We start from the raw sequence: 24,289 nt of genomic DNA, 5'->3' as shown, positions 1-24,289 counted from the left end.
GTCTTTGTTTGAAAAATAGCAATAGGATTTAAACAATAAAAGGGAATATTTTAACCTCCATCATTTACCACATACTGTAAGATTTCCACCTAATAGCATTTGTTCTTCAATTGAAACTTAATCTGAGTAAATGGTGCTTAAATGTTTAAATCACATTTACAGGCTGTCAACTGATGTGATGTTCTTCACATGGTCACCCTTTGTTTGAATGAAAATAAATTGATGGCAAATGAGAAAGGATTCTGCAGAACGGATTGAGGAGACCTATTGGATCGTAGCTCCCCCAAGTGGCCGTTTTGGGCAACTGACAGAATGTAGGAACGCACACACACACCCACAGGAGCTCTCAGGGGTCTGATACTTCTTATAGGGACGAGTGAAATAAAATGATTTCCAGTAAATTGTCTGGGATTGCTGCTGAGAAAGAGGTCAGTGTTACATATCATGAAATAAGCAGTCTGGTTTCGCCTCTCCAGCTCCTTCTCACAGGCAAGAGACCAAGTGAGCAGCAGACACCTCCATATATCATCATCCTAATCATCATTATTATCATTAACTTAATCATCATAATCATCAAGTGGAGGAGATTGCTTCAGTATTTGACCTACAGGAACTCAAATACTGTATACTGTGCATACAGTACATGTCTAGTATATCAACTGATGTAAAAATCAGACCAGAAAGTAATAACTGACTAATGACATAATTTTCTTTTCTTTTTTTCTTTTAGTCAACTTCGCAGCCCAGTTGGGCACCTTTTAGTTCCAACTGGTTTTAGGGTTTGTAAAGTATTATTTTTGTTGAAATATTCCTTTCAGTGTACAGTGAAAAAAATGTTGATCCTTTAACTTTTCTAGATGGTTTGTCTAAGAAATAAAGATGGAGACAGTTAGAATAAATACTAAATAAACTGCAATTTGGGTTGATGTCTTTGGAATGTGAAAAGCATAAGAAATATAATTCACAGCACTACTGCATATTGAGTCCTGCAAATTCCTGAAAGCAAAAGTTTACATAAATAGAACCAGGGAAGCATTTTAACCTAAATGTATTCAATATATCAACAGCCCCTGTCAAAGTGTATGGTGTTTTGGGATTAATATTATTATTGTTGAATATTGATTTTATTTAAAGTTAAAAGGGTTTTTAATGGGTTATGAAATCTGTCAATTTAATACAGATGCTTTGATATGATCTGCATAAGCCAATGATACCATCAGCGAGAAGATTCTTGCTATATGTATAGTCATTTTGAATGCCTGCCACCGGATCCAATTTACACTAAAATCAGACAAAATGATTTACGATATGCAGGTTCACCACTGGTTCATCACTGCCTCTGGGAGATAGCTCCAGGTCCAACTGACACCACACTGGTGGGGAAAAGGGAGGCACGACAGAACCACAACCAAGACTGCCTAACCCTGCTGCAGTAAAATAAGAGGTTTTCTAGAGGGAGTCTGGCAGCTGCCAGGCTTTGTGGCATGAGGCGGTCGTGGTGCTCATGGAAGCACTGCCGTTTTTGTCCAAAGGGGCTGCCAAAATCACAATCAAAGTCAACTCAATCGATCATAATATTTCATATCTAAACTCTCAATCTTCCAAGCAATTGTAGCTCCAAAATAAACTTAGTGGAGTCAAATACACCATTCCCTCTATAATGTAGGAGAGAACAATGATAGAAATACTTAAAGGTACAGTACACCCCAAAATCAAAAAAACACTGTTTTTCTCTTCAATATTGTTTTGGTGTGAGTTTGGGAGGTGTTGGCCATAGAGATGTCTGCTTTTTCTTTAATACAACGCAACTCTATGGTACTTGGCAAAACATTCAACTCAAGGGCTATGTGTCTCTCCAGAAATATTCTATATATGTTTCTCCGAAACTATTCCCTTTATGAAACTGCCCTTTGTTGTTCACACATTGGACATATCCTGTAATATAAAAGGTCTGTTTGAGTGTATTAGATTACCAGAAACAAACACACAGAAACATGGGGCCAGTACAGGAGCACTGACTGATTTTTGGTAAATAATGAAACTGCCATGTAATGCTGTGCCCACTGTACTTGATGAAAACCTGGAGGCAAAGTAGGTAGAGGCTACATACTCCATTGACAGATGGTGGGTGGAGGTCAGTAGGGGCCCAAAATTAAATTTCTTGGCCCCCCTGGGCCCCCTACCTTGTTCACCTGACCATGTCTCAAAAGAAAATGTCAAGGAACTAAGGAAACTTTATTTAATTTGAATGTAATCAGTGTTTAGGTCAATATTAAATTATGATTCTATATCATCACACTTAAAATAATCACCTAAGTCATTTTTGGTCAAAATTGGGTTTTTTTTTGCCTAAATCATCTCATGACACCGGCCACCTATGGTAAAATCGTCTACATCCTCAGTTGATCAGATCATGTGATTTTACCCCTTTAAAATAATGGCCTATGTCAAGTGTGTGACTAATGTGGATTTATTATGCCTAAGTCAAAATAAAATGTGACAGGCAACTTTTTGAACCTGCCTTTGTGACTTAAGCAAGATATGGTAACACTTTATTTTGAAGGTGTCTGCATAAGAGTGACATGAGCGTGTCATAAACATGATATTGGATGTGTCATGAACATTAATGACACTCTGAAGTAACATTAATGCTCATGATACTTGTCATGTCATGAGTAATTTATTTCTCTTACGTTACATAATTTACACACAGTGTTATTACTATACCAATAGCCAGCCTTTGTTACATCCTTTTTGAGTGAAATGATCAATAAATATCATATGTTACACTACACGTGGTGAAGTTTTTTGTGTTTCCTGCAAAACTTGAAAAATGAGTTAGGCGATTATTTTAACAGGGTGACAAAATGTGAGATCCATAGACACAAATGTCAGATGTTCCTCACCCCAGTACGCTATGCAGTATGATCATAGATTGTATATGTGACGTACTGTACCTGTCCAGGCGTCATGCTGTCCGCGGTGCTGAAACAGTGACGTAGTAAGGTGCCGTTCATCACTGCCATCTTTGTGCTACTGGCTAGCTCGCTAAGCAAGGGCTCTCCATCAGCAGGAGGCGGAGAAGACTGCGGCCAAGCAGAGAGAGGCAGTCAAATCAAGATACTGCACCTTCCCTGGAGAACCTGGGAGCTCTTCCACACAGGAGACCGTTATTAGAAAGGCTGTACAATGTCGGATTTTGACAGCAACCCGTTCGCAGACCCGGACTTCAGCAATCCCTTTCAGGTAGCTTACTTAGCAAGATAGCTAACTAGCTAGCAGCTAACGTACGCTTCAAAGCCCAATGAGGCCAGTCTCACTTTAGCATCCCTGCTAACTGTCTTAGCTAGTAACTTGACAGCTAGCTAGAGCCTTTGCTTGGTATACGGCTAGGTAGCAGGGCGAGCTAATCACTACTGACATTACTTATCTCACCACTAACACAATATATGGCTGTTCATTTTGTAAAAGAAGCTATTAAGGATGAGCTAGCACGTTGTTACTGAGGATGTTATTTTTTTAACGTTGTATGCCAACTAAGAACAAAGACACATGATGTTAGCCGGCTAGCTCTGCCCACCGCCAGTAAACATTTGCTGGCACCTGCTAGCTTGGTAAATAAGTTAGCAAACCGGCTGGTTAGCATCAGTCAGGTACATTGTGTGCCTACAGTTATCTACAAATTTAGCTGCGACGCAGGCTGAGAAGATTTAAATAAGAGTTGTATATTGTCACAACAGTACTCGAACATTTTAATTTAACGTTGCAATAACCTTGCACTGCAAGTATAAACGTTGCACACGTTAATATCTTGAAACGAGTCTTCGTGTGGGGTGACAGATTTGTTTTTTTGCTGTTTGCTAGATGCAGGCCACAAGTTGTGTTTTTGTGCTACAGTTGTGTACAGAAGAGTTTATTCTCCCTGTAAACTACCTTACCTTCCACCATGCCCAGGGGCTGCTAACAGTCTGCAGGTTTTCATCCTAACAGGACACCTGTGTGGATGTTTTAAATGTTAAGTCCCTCCCCTGTAGGTGTGTTAATTAGTGGGTGGAGTCCTGGTTAAAACCTGCAAACTGTTGGCTGTTCATGGCACATGATGGCTCACCATAGACTACTGTAGACTGTCCTGACATGCAAGCATGTGACTAGTGGCCTTTTCCCTTTGTCCTGATCTCATTCAGTGTTTCAGATGACCACAAGATCAGTGAGGGCCACTTTACATACAAAAGACTAAGATACACATGTACATTCTGCTGTCTATTTCAATCTTACTGTTGTCAACACAACAATAATAACTGGTTAAAACAAGTACATTAGTAGACCCAGTGAATGTGTTATAGCCTGTAGTTTTTCATCCAAACAATAGATACACTTTTGATTTTGTGGTTGTAGTTTCCACCTCCTGAAACCCTTTATGGTCCTCTCTGTCCCGTAGGATCCTTCGGTGACGCAGGTGACCCGATCTGCCCCTCCTGGTGGTCTGGAGGAGTATAACCCCTTCACAGACGCCAGAACGGTCAGCTTAACTTGCATCACCGTTGAAGAGTGTTTGCATGCATTGTGTTTCTGAGTCATTGACCTAATTTTATCCATTACCCAATTTCTCTCCATCTCCACCTCTCAGCCACAAAGGGTTTCTCTGACAAAATATGACTATGGCCTAATTACAGTTTTGATTCAGCGTCTGTCTTTTCATTGAACAAATATTAATATGGTTGGTCTATGCTGGTTTAAAGGCGGCCCCTGGGAATGCCCCCAAAGCTGCCCCCGCCCCCTCCCAGAACACACAACCGGCCATCATGAAGCCCACAGAAGAACCACCGGCGTACTCACAGCAACAGACTCAGGTACTGCAGTAAAACATGTTTATGTTTATTGAATCACATATAGTTTTTATAACAAAAACAGACACTCTCTGTCTTTGTTTCTGGTTTAAAATTCCTTTTGTCCTTCATTTACACATCTGTTTTCTGATGGCCCAACAGAGGCGTAATGAGGTACTGTCTTTCATTTGATGTTTTCCATCCCTTTGTGTCTGTCTTGAATAGTGTTTTAATGACCTTTCGCCACTTGTAGCATTCCTTCTGCACTGGCATTTTGCTAGTTTATTCCTAACCAAGGAAGACGAGTGACTTAACAACAGTAGCTGATTGCTTTTCCAATCATTACCCCTTTTTTCCCCTACTCAAACTAGCACACCTCTAAACTTACCTGAGTGGAAAAATACCTTATTTATTCACCTGATTGGATATCATAACTCCTGTCACACTTTCAATTATGAATTTTAAGAGCATTTCTGTGTCTGTGTTAGGACCAAGCACGTGCTCAGGCTGAGTTGTTGAGAAGGCAGGAGGAGTTGGAGAAGAAAGCTGCAGAGCTCGATCGTCGGGAGAGAGAGTTACAGTCTCACGGAGCCGCAGGAGGTCAGTCGCTCACTTTATCCACCCACTTCCCTCATTAACCTCAGAGTCTGAATGCTAATCACAATTAAAGATATATATTCATGAGTTAGGACTCAGAAAGTTGATGTATTACCATTTGATTAACTTAATTTGGTTCAATTTGGTTCAAACAGGAGAACTCTGAGTTAGTTTTTTAGTTTGTTTGTTTTTTACCATAGTGTCACAACTTCCAATGCTTTATAAAACCATGTATATTAGATTTTTTACTAAAAATTAAAATAGTGTTTTTGGATTGGAAAGGATTTAAGGGAATTAGGTAGTGGTTCTTTTAAGGAAATGCATAGTTAAAATGTTTTTATTGCTGCGAATTGCAATGATTTAATTTAAAATCACAGAATTTTCTGCAAAATTCCACAATCATAAATAAGGCTCACCAGCCTCTTAGACACATGGCAGTTTATATGTCATTTGAGCTCCCAGTAAGCAAAAGTTGTACTATGTAAAATGAAATTGTGGGAAAAGCATTTTTGAGCTTTATGCACTGTGACTTACATTATGAAAAGGCATCTAGAAATTGGAAAGACCTCTGATTGAACAGGTATGCTATCATTAATAAAACAAACGTAGAGTAGGGTTTGCACTATAGGGTTCCTGATTAGAGTCAAAATCAATTTTCAAAGCTATCCAGGCCATTCCCAATAAAATATAAAGTTAAAAACATTAATTGGTTCATGGTCAGACTGCTTTAGGTTGAAAGAAAAAAAGCTAGAACACAGGGTATTAACATTTTTTTGACTTGTAGTGTACCATTATTCTTTCTTTTGTTTTAATTCTTGTCCACTCAGTGGTAAAAACTTGGTTGCCTTTGTCCCCACAGGGCGTAAGAACAACTGGCCTCCCCTGCCAGAGAAGTTCCCCGTTGGCCCATGTTTCTACCATGATATTGCAGTGGATATTCCTGTAGAGTTCCAAAAGACCGTTAAGATCATGTACAACCTTTGGATGTGTAAGTGGATTATCTGACACACCCTTAAAAAGAGCAGTATTGCCTCCTTTACAGTTAATATTATTGTTGTCATTTATTTTATGTCTTTTACACACTCTTGTCAGAACAAGTGGGTTTATTCAACAAGCCCAACCATACTGCATTGCAAGAGAAGCCACCTGAATCATCAAATATGCAGACATTTTAGACTGTTTGTCATCAAGCACATTTATGCTGAAAAGACATGAAAGGCCTATGTTTTGTTGTTTTTCTACCAGTTCATGCAGGCACACTCTTTGTGAACATGTTCGGCTGTCTGGCCTGGTTCTGTGTGGATGCCACTCGCGGTGTAGATTTCGGCCTGGCCATGCTATGGTTTCTGCTCTTTACTCCCTGTTCTTTCGTCTGCTGGTACAGACCGCTGTATGGGGCTTTCAGGTAAGCATATACATATAAGATTACACCGACTTCAGCAGCTGTAGAAAGAAGTTGCCTTACATTCCTCTCTCACTACCTCATTCTCTGTCTCCACTACAGGAGTGACAGTTCATTCCGCTTCTTTGTCTTCTTCTTCGTGTATATCTGTCAGTTTGGAGTTCACGTTCTACAAACTATTGGCCTCGCTGGCTGGGGAACATGGTGAGTGGTTTTGTGTTTTTATTGATTCTTAACCTCCACCAATATGTATTGAAATGTACTCAAACTGTCATTGTTTTGTTTTGCCAGTGGTTGGATCGCAGCTTTAACTGGCCTGAACACCAGTATCCCAGTGGGCATCATCATGTTGCTGATAGCAGCTCTGTTCACTGCACTGTCTGTGGGCTCACTCATTATGTTTAAAAAGGTGACACAATCTATGTTTTTCTCTCTTTTGATATTATGTAAGTTTGAAGTAGACAGTAAAACAAAATACAGTCACCAAGACAGCTCTGTAAAGAGATAAAACATGCCTCAAGAGGTTCATCATGCTTGATGTCAGAGACAGTAGACCCAATACAGCTGAGGTTGGCAAGATTAACATAGTTACACGTCTTTAACTGGCAAGGTGGCTCTCAGGAAGGACTAGGTAAATACAATTCAGTCCAGTTCAGTGTGCCCGAAAAGAAACATTGTACTGTTTATTTACACGATAGTACACATGGAGTATGTCGTGCATTGTATGTCATTTCACACAGAGCCTGTGCCTTTAAACGAGCCATCAGGGCTATCCTAAGGTTGTGATGTCACAACTATGCTATATATAGGTAGAAAGGGTCGCTACAGCCACTGTTAGTCATTCCGCAACTGCAATGATGGTGCACAGAAGCCATGAGTGCAGATGCTGAAGACGTGGAAACACTGACCACTCAGATTAGACTTGGCTTTTTCGGGTGGGGTGCTTTAAGTGACAGGTGTTGTTTTTTGAACATTAAAGCATGTAAACATATTCTAGTAGAAATCCAAAATACAATTATGAACCAGAAAATGATAATAATATCCCTTGACTTGATCCTGACTAATTTTATTTTCCCGCTCTTTCCAGGTGCACGCACTGTATCGCACCACTGGTGCTAGTTTTGAGAAGGCTCAGCAGGAGTTTGCAACTGGAGTCATGTCTAACAAGACAGTTCAGACTGCGGCTGCCAACGCTGCAGCTAATGCTGCAACCAATGCTGCCCGCGGGGCCTTCAAACCTCAGCCATAAACTGACACACCCACATACATGCACACATGCTCACACATACAAGCATACACACACACACACTCACACACACACACACACACACACACACACACACTCAAAAGTAGGAGATGCACAACTCTGGCCCTGCAGGCTCTTAGATCGAACAAATCCTATTGATGAATGTTGTTATGTTAGGATGGCCCTGCACACTTAGAAATAATTGGGGGTCAGAAACAACAGAAAAGATTAAGTTAACCAGAGTTGTTCACCTTCACTTAAAATCAAGTTTCAGTAAAAACTCTCCAACATCCTTCCTGTCTGCTTTTAAGTCAAACAACTGTCTGCTCACATCCCTTGAAACATCCACTAAAGTGAGTCAAGGTGTACTCTGAGTGCGTGGGATTTCATCTCACTCGCTCACCCGCTCCTTCAATTTCCCTGTTCTTCTGTCACCTCGAGGTGATCCTAGGTCAGGCAGAGGTTCACAGTTCCAGTATACCTTATTTCTATCATGACCTCCAAACAGCTTCCTGCCTGGTTAATACAGAATAGAGTTATGAAAAGTGATAATCTGATCATGGTGTTTTGCACATAGCTCTGTTTCCCTGGTCACATACTGAAAGTACAGTGTATGTGTGAATGGCTGGGCCAGTGTGTCCTTCACTTTAAGAGAATTGTGGCTCTGACTTGTTGTTTTTTAAAAATCCAGTGCTCTGTCATTGAGAACCAAAAGGTAAATTGTACCTTGTCTTACATCTGTGCTTCTATTCTGAGACAAATATCATCCTGGTAATTCGTATAAGTAGAAATGTGTTCTCATTGAAGGACCTCCCTGCAGCCCCCAGCAGTGCTCCAGTGACACCTGTCACTGTGTGTACTACTTTTATTGGCAACGTGGGCTCGGTCTGTGGCTTACTAAGATTTGACAGCATGATAATGACATGCATGTTTAGCACACTCAAGGTAGCTCGTTCTTTGGCAAAGTAATTCATTCAAAGTCCACTATCAGCCTTTTTTCTCTGGCTCTGGTTGGTGGCTGGTTTCTGGAGGAGAATGTCTGCCTACTTATTTTTCCTTTGGTTGTTTTCTGCGAGAAGTGAGCTGTAAAGTTATTGCATGTTGCAGTGGCTGTTTGACTGATTGATGTTGTTTGGATCTATTTGTGAAGACGCACTGAACGCCTACAGGTCAGGAGGGTCACCAGTTCTCACCACAAACCTAAAAGAGGTTTGGTCATGGCCTGGTGCACTAAAGGGGGAAAAACATGAGAAGTATTAGCATTTTCTTTTATGTATGTTTGGAATTAACAGACGACTGTGCGGCTCTGTTTTGGTTGTTTTTGTAGCCCTTCATACTTTGTTAAAAACTAACGCTGCTATTAACCTGAGAGCTGCTGGGTTGTAGCCTCCTTCTGTCATGTTTCCTGTTGAAAAGGACACATAACATTCATTCATAGGGAGTTCAGAGAGCTGCCTTTTCTCACAGAAGATGACCTGAACCTGGTAAAGCTATGATTTTTCTAGAGATTAACATGCATACATAAAATAGTAAAAACATTGATACTGTGTATATGTATACTACATAGACTAACAGCCCAATCGCATTTTTACAGACAAAAAAAAGCCAGTCCATTTGTCAGTATTGGATAACTGGTGTCAGAAGTTTCACGGCCAAAATGAGCATTGAGATAATAGAGGATTGGACTTGATGCACATTCAGTGAAATCACTCACACACATTAATTTATTTACAATAAAAACAGTGTTATTCAGAACTAAGTTGTACAGACTACTGTCACTGAAGTGAAATATGGACGTGGGGTACATTTGTGTCGCGCTTTAGCACCTCATAGTGAGTGTCTGAAGATGTGCATGATAGATGAGTGATGACTCGTACTGCTGTTAGTACAAATGTCTGGACACGGAGCGTTATAGTGGATAAACACTCCTACAAAGTCAAAGGTCAATGATTTGTCATGAAATAAGCCTACATCTCGGCAGTATCGTTTTTGTTTGGAAATACTTCTGTTTTAAATTCATTGCACATTTCTTGTTTTACGTCGAGCTTTAGTGCAAAAGACAGTTTTTATTTATGGTGTAATTTAAGTTGTTTGCATTTCAGTTTTGTTTGGTTTTGATTTTTTCATTATGTGTTTAAGTTTATGTGTTTTTGTAATGACATGATCATAGCGTCAGCTAGATTTAACAGTGTTCAATGACTTTGCAACTTGACCCTGCAAAAGGTGTGCTTGTATGGATGAGGATGTGTGTAGGTTTGGTATGAAAGGCAAAAAAGAAAAGAAAAAGAAAATATCCCTCAAGTGTTATTCTATGTCCTGAAAAGCTGTGAGAAATCTACCAAATGTCCATATAGATTTGTTTTTAAATCTTGGTTAGTGATGTGTTCCCTTGCCATGTTTTACTTCAAGATATTACACTTTTTTGCTACAAACACCCACATGTATCCCGTGTATCTATAGTTTTAAACAGCTGTTATATGAAGCCATGCCACAGTGGGTAATTTCTTGATGTATTTGGGCGAGCTGTTCCGCAGTACAGAACAACGTATTTGAAGTTTGCTGACACAAAACTGTGTTTTTGACCTGTGACGATGTTATTTCACTGAATCAGAGAAGAAACTCATTCAAAAGGGACACTTGTATATTTTGTAAAGTTGAAATTTGATCCCCATTATCAATCACATGTAAAAAGAAAAATGTAATGCACTCTTGTCTGGCCTTTGTTGCATGTGAAATAGTTTGAGTTTTGTATATTTATGGTATTAACATGAAATAAAATTTGAAAGAAATGTTGGTTGACTTACTTTCAGATGTATCTGTGGAAATTATCGTCAAAAATACTTAAATCTATTTTGGTATACGTTTTTTTCACTGGTGAAACTAACCTTAAAACAGGTTTAAGAAGTTTGAGAAAGTGAAGCTTAAACTTTATTTAACAGATTTAAAGACCTCAAAAAAATACTTACATTACCACCAATGACTCGTCACTTCACTTGAGAATTTTGTCTTAAATATACTTGATACCTTCCTTGAAGCGATGCTATATGCTATTTTTATAAATTCAGTAAAGAGTGCATTATGACTTGTTTCAAGATTTGGGACTTACTTGTGACCTGCAAAACAGACACCTCTGGTGTTTAATAAAAAAAAACCCTCAAATTTACCTTGGAACACCAGAAGCACTGGTTTAAGCTCCTGTTCTGTGTCGTCTACTTTCCATCTGTAGGTGTCACTGTTCCCTCTGGAAGTTTGGAAAGAAACATGGAAAGGAGGAACTTCTCAAAGTACAAGAACAGACAGAATTACTAAAGAAGGCCTGGTTTATTTGAGTACAAAGTACAGACTATCTCTCCTCACACATATCAACCTCTCATACATGCAGCATCATACAATGTGCCACATATGCTGTTACTCTTTTGTTAATGTAACAAAAACAGCAGACAGTCAACATATTAATTTAAGCACAGACAGACCAGGAACGTCTCATCCTCTCTGTCCACTCTCTCTCACAGCAAACTCACCATAGTTGAATTATTGCACATTTTATCTACATTGAACAGAAGCAATCACACACTGTTACATTTACAGCAAGTTTATGAAGCATGGCTGGAAAAATATGATGCAATGTGAAATTAATTAAGGACCAAGTGCAAAAGACATTAGTTAATGTGTAAAAGTACCAAACACACACAGAGGTCTGCCTTAATCGGGCCTGAACACTGATGATTCATTTTGCATTCATCTAGCAAAGGTTGAACAAACACTTTTTTGTGTCTTGGACATGTTTACAAGGCCAGGTCTCGTCTGCATGGTGTGGCATAAGTAAACTCTGGTGCAGCCTGCTTTATCTCACTGTGAGCAAACATCCACTGATGAAAGTAAGCCAAGTGAAACATATGGCGAGTCTATGTTCCTTTTCTGTTCTGTTCACACACTGCCAGTTATTAAGCTGCAAGAGAGCCACAAACAATCCACTTAACAAGGGAAACTCCCTTTAAAGCGAACAATCCCTTAAGTGGCACATGTGAAATCCTGCTGTGCAATACAATCAGGGCATTTGGACATTTAAAACCTCAACAGTTAATGTCTGTCACACACACATGCACATACACACACCCACACATATGCAAGCTGTTGTTGGGAGTTTGAGTGGACACATCTGTTAGTATTCAGTGGTTTGTTGAGGTTTGCAGGTGAACCGTGTGAATGAACATTATAATGATGTTACGATCCTACACACTGTTTGACTGGCAGTGTTTAACCTGCCCCCAATAACACTAACAACACAATTTTTTTATCTAATCTTCTGCAATTCCAGTACAGTGGTTTGTTTAAGGCAAGAATATTACAAAAATAAACAGTATCTTGGTCAAAAACACTGGATAAGTCTACAGGTAATGTTCCTTAGCCTGCTGCTGTACCAGAGCCTTTTTGGCACCTGAAGCTGTAAAAGGGAATAAAACTTGTTTTTCCCCTTAATCTTGGTATTATAGGTAGGCATGAACACCAAGCCTAACTATTTAAAAAGGGTTACCAAGGCTTCTATATTTTCAACAATCTGATGATTTTATGCCAGCTATCATGAGGAAAATCATTCAGAGAAATATCTGACACCAAGGATGATTTCCAGGGGTTTCTCAGAGCAAGCAGATCAGACTCTTCCCCTCTTCAATCTCCTCCTGAACCTTGTCGCTGGAGGTGGCAATCTCAGCCTGTGCGGACAAAACGGCACACAGAAAGGATCCCAGCGTTCCTCCTATTGCTGCGTAGAAAGCCCAGCCGAGCGAGCACAGAGCCGGCCGGAAGGGCGAGGCCTCGGGGCCGCAGTAGCCGATCACCTTCTCTGAACCCCAACCTGCAGGGTACAGCATGAGGCCCACCATCAGCAGCAGGCCTGGAGAGAGAGCAGACGATGAGACGAGGGGTTAAGTCACATAAACATCGGGGCTGAAAGCACAAACAGATCTCAGTGCAGCTGCTGACATGGTGACTCAGCTCTGGTGAAGAATACGTGTGTTTTTCAGCTGACAAGCACTTGATTTGTGATGAGAGGAAAGACCCCATTTGACCGCTTCTACTATGATGTCACATAATGATAGATTACCCACTCGACAGACCTGTTCAGCCAAACACACCTGTAGGAGCTCATTGTTGTACAAACATGCAAAAAGACTTGGAGAGGTTTGGTTGGAATATCCAACCTCCAACCCAGGAAAAGTGCAATGGAACGTCACAACATGTTGCCAACTTATAAACTTAGATGTTTCAACTTGCAAACTTAATAGCAACACAGACATTCCCTAAAGGTTATGGCATCATAAAACATAAATTAATACGCTTGCATGGGCGTGTAACCACTATAAACTTTGTGTCACAGATCCCAGATTGTTAGCACTAGCTTTGGATCAAGTGAGATTTAGCTGTTCAACTTTCAATTTCCTTCCTTTTTAACTGAGAATTTTGAATGTGTGAACCCTGAGAAGGCATGACAATGAAAAAAAGTGTTAAATGTATGTATTAAATGTATGTATTAGGTTAGGTGGGGGGAAGTTATTATATTAATAATGAATACAATTAATTAACATATAGGGCTTTATATTGGCAAGAAATTGGGGATACTATACATATCATTATACAGGGGTTACAATTCAATATGTTGTGATTTAGTGTGATACATCCATGGTGGTTTCTTACACAACCCAGAATGAACCACCATCTGCCACAAATCTTTGCATGTAGACTATTCATTTAAAATCAGTACAGTATCACAAAACATAATATTGTGATAATGAAGTCCATCACTATTTTCTTACACCACTGCTTGCATATTTAATGATCAATAGTAAATGTTCTTTGAAAACTCAACAAAAACACACAATTTTAACTTTTTTGATTTTTTTTAGTTTTTACTTAATCATAGTAATTAATCTTATTTGTCTGTGTTGTGTCAACAAGCAAGTTTTTTGTTTGGTTTGGTTACTATGACATTATCTCCCAAATTAAAATATGGGTTCAAAAAGTACAATATATACATGTATATATACACAACATATCCGACTTTGTCAGGGATAGAACAAAAAAGTTCTGGACTTATTTCCATCACCGATATCAAATCCTGTGAATTTAGAGTTTATGTTTTGTGCCTTTAATTAAGATGAATACAGTACATCTTCAATGTATATTATTAAATAAAAATAAATAAATAAAATGTATTCCAAGTGGAGTTAAACTGATTCCTAAGATCACAGTCAGATGTGTGCTAAACAGACAGAAAGATGTCTCACCTCCGATAGCCTGGAGCAGTCCACAGATGTTGAATATGCTCTTCCTCAGGATGCTCTGGAAGCACATGCTGAAGATGGAGATACAGGCCACTCCTCCGAGCACTAACATCCCCGCTGCCAGAAACAACATGGCACCCTGCCAGAAGCCACTGGCCACTTCTCCAAATGTCCCGGCGTAGGGCCCGCAGCTCACCCCTACTCCCCGGGACCCGACACGGAGGCAGCGGCTGTAGAGGCCGAGAGACGGACGGTACTCCCCAGAGTCCACCCCCGCCCCGCTCGCACTGGGGTCCGACCGAGGGAATCCCAGCAGCCAATCGGGGCTCATGAAGGCAATGAGCTCAGCAAAGGCCACTACAATACTGAGCAAGGTCCAGAGCATGGAGCGGCATGTTACAATTACATGGCACATGGCGTTAACTCTTTCTGAGATGGTAACAACCAATACAAAAATTTAAAAAAAGTGACAGAGCACTGATACTGGGGAGTTTAAATTCCTTTCCTTACAGAGAGAAAAGTCCAGTAGATTCACTGTTCTGATCCTATCTTATCCTCTCTGAGCAGATGTTTCCCCTCCTCTCACGGTGCTTTCTTCTTTGCTTTCTCCTCTTCTTCTTCTGCTTTGAGGCATCCCAAACAGCTACAACGCCCCAAAGCAGCTTCCCTCAGCCATGGTACGGTCTGAAAAGCACACCTACAGACACAGAGACACAAGAGCGTCAGAGACACACAGAATCTAAACAAAGTGGGTGTAACTTACGTCTACAAAGGGGAAGGGGGACAAAAGTGGGTCGTAGTGTAAGAAGAATGAACGGCGAGCGATTTCCCATCCACTATGAATCATCAAGCTTGTGTTTGCCCCACAGGATGTCTAATTTGTACCAAACAGACTCAAGATCTTCCCACAGAGAGCTTCTTTACATTCACTTTCAGCCGGCTGTGATGGAGCATGAGCAACACTTCCAGATGTCTGCTGGAACAGTCAAGATGAATCACATACACACATAACTGCAAGTTTATACGGTCGTCATTTTACTCTTGATTACTGTGCCTTTGTGTGATTGATTTTATCTGCAGAATGACAGGAGCCTTGTGTGTTTTGCCACTGAGCTGTCAGCACAGATCAGCACGGAGCTCTGTTACAGCATGCCACATTTCACAGTAACACACAGTTTAACATGCCAGATCCTCTCTGCTGTGGCAAGCACACACGAAGCCAACTGGAGCTCCATCATTCAGTTCACGATTCAAACTACAGTCTGAATAAAAATCCAATGTCTTTGTTCTTTATTCAACAGCAATCAAAACTTGATTACAATTAACTTGTAACCTGCAACAGATGACATTTTCAGAACTCTCAACCCCGCGTGTGTTCAACTGTGTGTGTATGAGCGTGCGTGTGACTCCCAATCAAAGTGATTGTGATACTGTTGCTATGTTATGATTTAGTTGCCATGACCAAACTGGCCTCGACACAGCCGTGGTCTCGTGGGAGGTTTTCTCAGAAGCCCTCTGATGTCATGATCCAGCATTATGAGACACACAGGAAAATATGTGGGATCTGGTTTAGACACAGCATGGTTGACCTTGCTGTCTTAGTGGATCTCACTGGTGGATTGGCAGAGCCAGTGATCCACCAAAAGTTCAAAGTGACTATTCACACAAATTATAAGAACTATTTCTAACTTTTCTCTGATGGTATCTCTCCAAATAGTATTGGTTTCATTTGCCCAATTATGTACATTTTGGGCCTCCAGGCTAAGCTTCAGAGGTATCAGAGCATTACAGTTACACCTATGTAAAAAAATGCTCTCGTCAAGCCACCAGACTTCATTGAAAAAAGCAGTAATTTTACATCACAGAACATGAGAGTTGCTGCTCGACTGCTGGCTAGATTGTTTAGTTTGTTTGAGTTATTTTGTGACTTCAGTGTTTAAAGGGTGAGTTCAGATTCACCAAAGTCCCCCCACACCCTGAAAATCATCTTTCTGGCTCCGATGTAGCAGGATTATGTCCTCATTCCTAATCCCATTTAAAAAGCTCTGTTTGGTCAATTGTTTCTCTTGCTGGGGGGAAACAGTCGGCAATGAGCTCAACACCAAACCTAAAGACATTTGAGATGTGGGCTGTGATTTAGAGTTCTTGAAACAGGCTATAAAATATGTATTTATATTAAAAAAAATTAACTGTTAATTGCAGTATTTTCTTTCTACCTTTTACTGAAAAAAATGTCCCTTCCAAGTGCTGGCAGTGAGGTCTTTAACAGCCTTATTTTTATAAAACGACAAGTTGCTGTTCAATTATGTAAATGGTATTCTTCAGCATCAATAAATCTCATCGCCAAAAAGCTAAAATGGAAAAGCAGCTAAACTGATAAGAGCGGGCTGTTCTATCATGTTATCACTGACTCTTACTGAATATGTCATTTTGTTGGTGATGAAAAGTTCAGCACAATAACATTCATTAAGACTTACAAGTCAGTCTAATGCCCTGGGGGGAATAAATGTGGCATAAGGTTACACATACCCTCCCCGCCTGCCTCCATTCAGGATGGTAAATCATCCCACCACATCTGCAGGGAACGAACACTGGTGCTGTATATTGTCTGATAGGATCTGAGTCACTTGAAAGCGGTTCAAAACACTTCAGACATGTCCCTGGCCACAAAGTAAGAGCATTATCTCATGCGGCTAAAAAGGCTGACTGATTCATCTGAGGTCGAGGTCGAGTAGAAACCAGCAAAACTGGGTCATAATAACAAAGTCACAGGCGTGACAACATCTGAAGAGCCGAGGTATGGGATTTAAAACAATTAAGATGCGGGTGTAATTCAGTTCGGCAGGATTCAGTCATGTCTGCATGTCACGGTTGTGTTTTCAAGTAGTTCTGCTGTAGTTGTGACAGGTTTGCTGTGCTTTTAGTTTGTATTTTGTCTTGAGTTTGATAGTGATGCCTATCTGCAACATTCCCGGTCATGTTCATCTCACTGCTTTGCTTGAGCAGAATTTCAGGAGCACATATCTGCTTAAGATTTGCTTTGCTTTCATTGTACAATTTTGAATCCTAATTAGAGATTTCATGAACCCTCAGCCAAAATACACTGTCCACATATAATTAACCAGCTTGAAGATAAACTAAGGGAGTACATTTCAGTTTCAACTGAGCTGTCAGTCATAGCAGAAGGCTGAATAAGCAACAGCAACACTACTATTCATTATCAACCAAAAAGGAAACAGGCAGACATAAACAGGAAGCAAACAGGAAGCATCAGTGTCTGTCCAACAGCCTCTGAGGCGCAGTCATGCATCGTGACGATGATCTGTCAGCCTATCTGCCTTCAATCTAAACCGTCGCACAGGTTTCTGCAAAAAAAAAAAGAATGTCTGAAAAAATGTTTGTGATTCTGCAGGAAATTACAGGAGGAGGACAAATACAATATAATCAGGTATTTGAAGTGTGTTTTTGAGGGTGGTTTGGGGTGTGCCGTTTTTCTATTACAGTCCTTGAGTTTATTCCAGGCCTCCTTACAAACCATAGCTCCCCTTATTGTTATCACAGTTTCCATCCTGCAGCAGTTACAATGGTTTCACACAACAGCACTCACTCAGCCTGACTCACCACACAGACGGACAGAACCAATACAATACAATACAGAAAAGTATTTTTTTAGTGTGTGCATCCTGAATAAACATATATAGTAAATGCATATGTGTATATGTGCATGTTTGTTTCCATGGGTTTTCTTTCCAGCCACCCTGGCTACATTTTTGGTTTCTCTGTGGAGTTTGAGTCTTCTGTTTACAGCTGATTATAGTCCAACCAGGCCGGGCACGGTGCAGTCTGTTGAGACTACAATGCCCTCAAATTAGCAGCTGTGCCTCTTTAAACTACAGGGATGGAGCCTAAACATGCCTGGTTGAGGCAGTCAGCAGGCACCTTGTGTGATCTCCCCCAGTTCTTACAGGAAATCTCTTCACTCATACCTCATCATGGCTCTCTGTAGTCTCACTGAGGACTGCACGTGCAAGTGAAGAGTTGAAGGGACGTTTTCTCATGAGGTAAAGAGCAAGGAAATGTGTTGTTTACTGATTCTAACAGCCACAATAACCTCATTATTATCTTTATTTGATACCAATAGGATTATTATCAATACTATACAAATATCCAACAACTTATATAACTTAAGCACAATATTATTAATGTTCCAGCCTTTCAATTTAGTATTTTATTCTGCACATCTGATGATTTACATGTGAATGTACATTTTGGAATAACGATAACAGAAAGTATTAGCCTGTGTCAAAAGTACTTACATCAAAAACAAATTTTCATAATGCTAAATGTATGTAATATTAGTCAGGAAATATAAATAAAGTATTCTTGACATTCACAATACTTCAAAACAAGTGGTGGGAGGGCTGAACACGGCCACCTAGGAGACAGGAAGTGCATAACATTTCATAAAATTGGCACACGTTGGAATGCATGATTTTCTTGTAAAGAAGGATTGATTAAAGAAATCTTAGTTGACTAGAACCAAAATGACTGATTAGCCAACAAATCAATGAAAAGGTGTATTGTTTTTTTTTTTTTTAAATAATGTAAAAAAAAAAAAAGTGTTATTCATTGACAGGAAATTGCAATAAACACATGTGATTTTTCACAATAGGTCCTGACAATGGAGATGGGTCCCTGTGCCAGATGTGGGCCTGAGCCTGGAGCTCTGCAGCGGGGCACTATTGGTCATTAAGCTAGCAGAAAGGTCACACCTTCCTGTAACTGATGAATATTTTCTGCTTGTTTGCTGCTTGTTGAACAGACTTCTGGGAAAGTGCTTGAACGACACTTCCTTGGCCAGGTCAAGATTTTCTGTGTGTTTATGTGAGCGCTGTGGGAGGAGCTTTTTACACTTCACAGCACATCGGACACTCAGAATTATGACTTATTTATAACCCGGCGATCAAGGCGCTGTGGGTGAGAGGTCTCAGCCTCCCAGTTGCTTTTGAGAGATATGCATCTTTCAAACTGTCAGATCTTTGTTACTGCAGCTCTCTGCGTGCCTGTGGAGTCACCGTCATAGATATGCATCATCACTAACACTGACAGATCATGAAGTCTTATGCTTCTTTCATGAATCCTCCACGATGCTGAGTTCGACTGATGATACGGTAGATATGCGACAAGATTAAAGCAGCAATGTGGTTCCGCATCTGATCTGGACCTGCTCATTCCCACACTGCTGTCCTGTCCTGACAGAAACCAAGCCTGCCACACAGGATTATATGCATGTAGTGGAGGCCTGGAGCCAACTTACACACAGTTCTCCAATCCTTCATTCAGCAAGCCAACATGAACAGTCTCCTTGCTGCTATGAGACAAACTTTCTCTCATGGTATTTACAAAAAACACAATCCACGGGCCGACGGCCAGCCATGTGGACGACATGTTTGGCTGTGAAAACCTGTTGGCCAAGCAGCCCGTATGCTCAATAAAGTTTATACTAATGAAGCGTAACATCAGTTTGAGCCCCTTTTCTAAGCCCTGGATGAAGGAGGGGATGCGAGGCATATGTGGGTCAGTCAGTTGGCCGTTAGTTCGCGGAGCCTGCTGAGTAGTAAATCTAGAGTAATTGGTCTAAGATATCAGCAAAGGCTCTGGTAGCATGCCAAGGTGCTGAGGTAATGAGTGCTGGCCACTGTAGCCTGTTCTAGAGAGTGAAAGTGAATGAGGACTGAAGGTGGGTGGTTGAGAGATCTAAAGCACAGTTGACCCAGATCGTTCTATAAAGAGGTTAGACAAAAAACCTTTATTTATTAAAATAGAAATTGTGAGAGATGATGGAAATGCTTTTGTTTCTCAGTCAGGCATGAGCTTGTCCCTGTTTAGGGAAGCGTATTTGAGTTACTGGATCATCCACCCAGATCAGATGCCCCCCCCTCCCTCCACTTGATTTGGGCTGGGAGGACTCCATTAGCTCAGTTTTTTCTTAACGCACAGATCCTGAACACGAAAACCTCAAACCAAGGCAATCTGTTCCCTAAGCTGCTGCGCCTGGTCTGGTCTGGTCATGCATCTGGACCAGCCAGGAGGAAGGCCCTCAAACCAAAACCACATAAGAGGCAGCTTCACCATCCACAGCTACTCAAACAAGATGTGGACAGTGAGGAAATCACAGGCCGCTGATGAGGGTCTAATCCCCCCTCTGTCTTTCCAAGAATCAGGAAAATACAACAACAAAAAAACCAAGAGATATGGAACTATAGTATGACAGCAGTGGGAGCTGGGCAGGACCAAACATATCCCTCCTTTATAAAAGAATGCAGCTGAGCTCCAGGTGAGGTGAGGGAGGTTGAAGCAATGTAGCTAACTGAACTTACACCTCCCACACTCTGGGGAAAATATCACACCCTCGACTTTCAATTTCTCAATCAATTTCTTTTTAATTTTCAGGTAAAGGCTTCATCCTCAGTCTTCATCAAGTCTCTGCTCTAGCATGGCAGAGTGGATTATGTAAGAACAGCAGGCAAGCCATAACACAAGCCGGAATAGAGACGCCCATGCCCTCGAGCAATGCCTCGTAAATGTTCATTAAAATCTAGTGAACAACAAAAGATCAACAAAGAGCTCTTCTTTGCCCCCAGCTGTCTGAAAGGCAGATTTTTGAACTTGTGAAACAAGAACCCTGACAACGATCCGAGGTAAACAAAGCCTTTCACACAAAACTAATGAGTTGTACATTATGACTCCCTTTGATTGTCACACCTAAATCTGTAGCCTTAGGGACATCCACCTGCTTTCACAGCTGCAAACACACAAGAGATGGCGAAAGAGTGAGTCATGCAAAACACACAAAGAGACACACGGATGAGCTCAGCTTCTTTGGTTTACATGCAACTTTCTCAATCCACCCAGATATTATGAAACAGCCCGAGCAGAGCTTTTTTTTTTGCTAACCATGACCATGTGAGCCACTGCTTTGGTAGCCCTCCATAAACAGTGAATGAAAGAGTTGCAAAAGGAGAAAATGTTTCCCATGGATAGGCATATACCACAGCTTGTGTCTCATAACTTCAGTCAGTGAGTGATGGCAGCCATTAAAAGGCATGTTTAGTGCTCTAGAGATAGTCTAGATTTATTTTACAGACCAAGATTAAACACTATAAAACAATTCAAGCTGTATAAAGCCATTAAATATTATTCCCCGTCTGTGTATAAAGAGCAAAGACATGCCAGCAGTTCTAGCTTTCAAATACAACTGGGGGGGCTGAGGTTTCAATGACAATAAGAGGCCCCAGAAATGTAAACAACAAGTCAACAGAGAAGCCCTCCGACAGCGTGCTGGAACAATATAGCCCACTTTAATGACGCACAAACACAAAAACAAATACACACCCATAAACTGTGAAAGGTGCCAGCCTGTGCTCACTCGTCCGGGGTATAATTGCATCAAAACGCATGACTTCCCGAGAGGAAAGAATCAGCCAAACTCGTTTGTGCGCATGTGTTTGTGCGTGTATGCGCCCAAAAAACCTGAATAAAAAAAATTGGCCCATTTCATCTGGTGCCACTCAACTCAAACAAAGGCTGCACAAAGACGTGCCGACACTGGCCCCCTCACTCACTCTTCAGCTCTCAAAGACATGCCACCGTTGGGCCAGAATGCACTCCCTCACTCTCAAAGACAGGCCGCCGTGGCCCCTAACCTATTCAATCTGTGCAACACCCCGGCCCCTCACTCCCCACGCTGACTCTGAAGTGGCCCCACAGTTTTCTGACGCACAAAGCCCCACAATGACCCTCACATTTCACTTACACAAAGACAGGAATGACATGGCCGAGCTCTACCCCCCTCACTTCTTCTGCTTTCTCGTTTGTTTCTGCAAAGATGATGGATGAACACACAAACTTCACTTATTTTTCTTAAGAACTCTACACTGTCCCTTTATACAGTGATGTTGAAGGATCTCATATAACTTATAGTTACATATACATTCATACAGCTGTTTAAAAGTGAAACTGTAGCACTTTTTACCAGATAATAATGTTTACCAAAGTCATTTATACAGCAATCAATGTAAATTGACACTTTTTTATTTAGGTATTCATATTAACATTGATTGTATGTTTTAGTTACAATTATTTCATGCGTGATAACTCCCAGGTTAAGGGATCAACAAGGGACTTATCTTGGCTCAGCTGGTGTGAGGTGCCCCGAGGAGGCAACAGATAAATATGACAACAAAATTATTTCAAATATTTAAGATTTTTGGTTTACATGAGTGATTGTGCAAATAAAATTCCTGATTATGTTGAAAATCAAGCATTTTCAAGGACTATAGTCAAATTCAAGCATATTCCCAACCTTGAAAACATAATGGTTTGTGTTCCATTTCATAAATTATAACAGTTTTTAGATTGGTTTAGATTTCCACCTTCCAGGCAGCTACAATATGAAAATGTGTAGAAACCGGGTGCGCAGGATGAAATCAATCACACAAGAGGCAGAGTTAACATTTACATTACTGTCTCGGATAAACCTCACTGGATTCATTTGAAATGTATCTACAAGACATTTGGTGGCATTTGCTAAGAAGCATTACTTCTTTCAACACTGAGAAAATCCCCACTTTGCTATCGTTATCACATTGCTCCATTCAGTGACACGTAACAAGTTTGCACTTGTCATCTGAGGGTTGTCTAAACTCTTTTCTAGGAAAGGTATAGGCAGATCAGGGCAATCACTGTCAATTACAGCATAACTGCAGCACAAAATCACTCCTGGAATTTGTTCGACATGAAAAAAGCTGATATGTTAGACGTTTTTGAGCACTTTCTGGAAAATGGTGGGGAATCCCTGCTCTCATCATTTCTCTATAGTTTGTCCTTGAACTCCACTAGAATAAACACTGAGCGTTTTCCTGGTTTTGTTTAGTTTATGATGTAGCACCACTTCCCCTCTCAGTGCAGTGTGTATCAGCCAGAGAGCTCCATGGGTGGCTCTCCTCCTCCCTGCACTTCAAGGACATGGGGTTGTGGTGGAAAGACACACTCAGAGCAAAGGGCTGCAGTGTGGACATGTGTAAAAGACAGTTTAAGAAATAAAAACAATAAAAAAAGTTGTCTAAAATAAGAGGTGGAGTTGATTTCTGTGCTGTGATGTTGTACCTGAACCCAAAGCTGATATCTCACTTTCTCCCAGTCCACATCCCTCCAAAATAAATGCTACAGATCACCTTTCAAGTTGTCTTCAGGTGGCTGCTTCAGCATCAGACTCAATGAAGCATGCACACTTCTTTTATCAGCAGCTTGGAATAAACATTTATGCAAATAAGAAGTTTGATTTTAAGCAGAGATTTATTGAATTGCGTCTAGCTGCAAATCCATCCAAGAACAACCGTTTCATTTATGAGCCTTTAGCAAAGTTAGTCATATCTGCCGCTAAAAGAGGAGCTGTGTGAAATCAGTGCCCAAACGGCTACTTTGTGTGTCTTTGTCGCATTGTGTTGTACTTACGGGAAGTCAACGTGGAGAGGTTTTGCAGGCGCTGAAGTGAAGAAGCTGTCCTTTGTTTTGAAACGCTGCTTCTGTCTCCGGTGCAGTCCAGCTCTCTCATTCACTTGAGTCTCCTTTCTTCAGGACGTTATTCTTTTTCCTTCTCCTCTCACATAAAGCCTTCCCACCAACCATCTGAAGTCCGCCTTTCTCCTCTTCTCTCCTCCCTCCCCCTTTTCCCTTCCCCCAGCCCGTTTGTCAGTTTCAGAGAGAGACGAAGAAGAGAAGTTGCAGCGATGATGTGAAAGATGATGACGAGTTCCTGGATTCAGCGACTTCGCTTCCCATAAACGCCTCCAATAAACGCGTCGAAACTGATTTATTCACGCGTTTTTTCTCAGCTTGTTCTTTGTCTCAGTTACAAGTTTTCCCTTTTTCCAAC

The 24,289-nt window shown here is 40.8% G+C and overlaps 2 protein-coding genes across 2 annotated transcripts; one reads left to right on the top strand and one right to left on the bottom strand.

Annotated features, from left to right (window-relative positions):
- Positions 1–3,059: 3,059 nt before the first annotated feature.
- Positions 3,060–10,268, top strand: LOC131975049 (secretory carrier-associated membrane protein 1-like). The gene is made up of 9 exons (XM_059337579.1): positions 3,060–3,246; positions 4,439–4,519; positions 4,740–4,850; positions 5,315–5,426; positions 6,283–6,411; positions 6,669–6,828; positions 6,928–7,029; positions 7,117–7,234; positions 7,913–10,268. Exons 1-9 carry the CDS (start codon positions 3,190–3,192, stop codon positions 8,072–8,074), a joined length of 1,032 nt encoding a protein of 343 aa, XP_059193562.1. The 5' UTR covers positions 3,060–3,189; the 3' UTR covers positions 8,075–10,268.
- Positions 10,269–11,355: 1,087 nt separating this feature from the next.
- LOC131974757 (LHFPL tetraspan subfamily member 2a protein-like) lies at positions 11,356–24,037 on the bottom strand. The gene is made up of 3 exons (XM_059337203.1): positions 23,869–24,037; positions 14,356–15,049; positions 11,356–12,965 (listed from the first exon to the last, which is right to left on the bottom strand). Exons 2-3 carry the CDS (start codon positions 14,765–14,767, stop codon positions 12,709–12,711), a joined length of 669 nt encoding a protein of 222 aa, XP_059193186.1. The 5' UTR covers positions 14,768–15,049; positions 23,869–24,037; the 3' UTR covers positions 11,356–12,708.
- Between the last annotated feature and the right edge of the window lie 252 nt (positions 24,038–24,289).

Source organism: Centropristis striata, chromosome 7 (genome assembly GCF_030273125.1).
Source record: "Centropristis striata isolate RG_2023a ecotype Rhode Island chromosome 7, C.striata_1.0, whole genome shotgun sequence".
In the NCBI taxonomy this organism is placed as follows: Eukaryota; Metazoa; Chordata; class Actinopteri; order Perciformes; family Serranidae; genus Centropristis; species Centropristis striata.
Note: the sequence above shows the minus strand (reverse complement) of the source record. Positions and strands in the feature narration are given on the sequence as shown.

Coding starts and splice junctions, on each gene's coding strand:
- LOC131975049 (XM_059337579.1), top strand. CDS start 3,190: ATGTCGGATTTTGACAGCAACCCGTTCGCAGACCCGGACTTCAGCAAT. Junction 3,247..4,438: donor ACTTCAGCAATCCCTTTCAG/GTAGCTTACTTA, acceptor TCTGTCCCGTAG/GATCCTTCGGTGACGCAGGT. Junction 5,427..6,282: donor GTCTCACGGAGCCGCAGGAG/GTCAGTCGCTCA, acceptor TTGTCCCCACAG/GGCGTAAGAACAACTGGCCT.
- LOC131974757 (XM_059337203.1), bottom strand. CDS start 14,767: ATGTGCCATGTAATTGTAACATGCCGCTCCATGCTCTGGACCTTGCTC. Junction 12,966..14,355: donor ACTGCTCCAGGCTATCGGAG/GTGAGACATCTT, acceptor CTCTCTCTCCAG/GCCTGCTGCTGATGGTGGGC.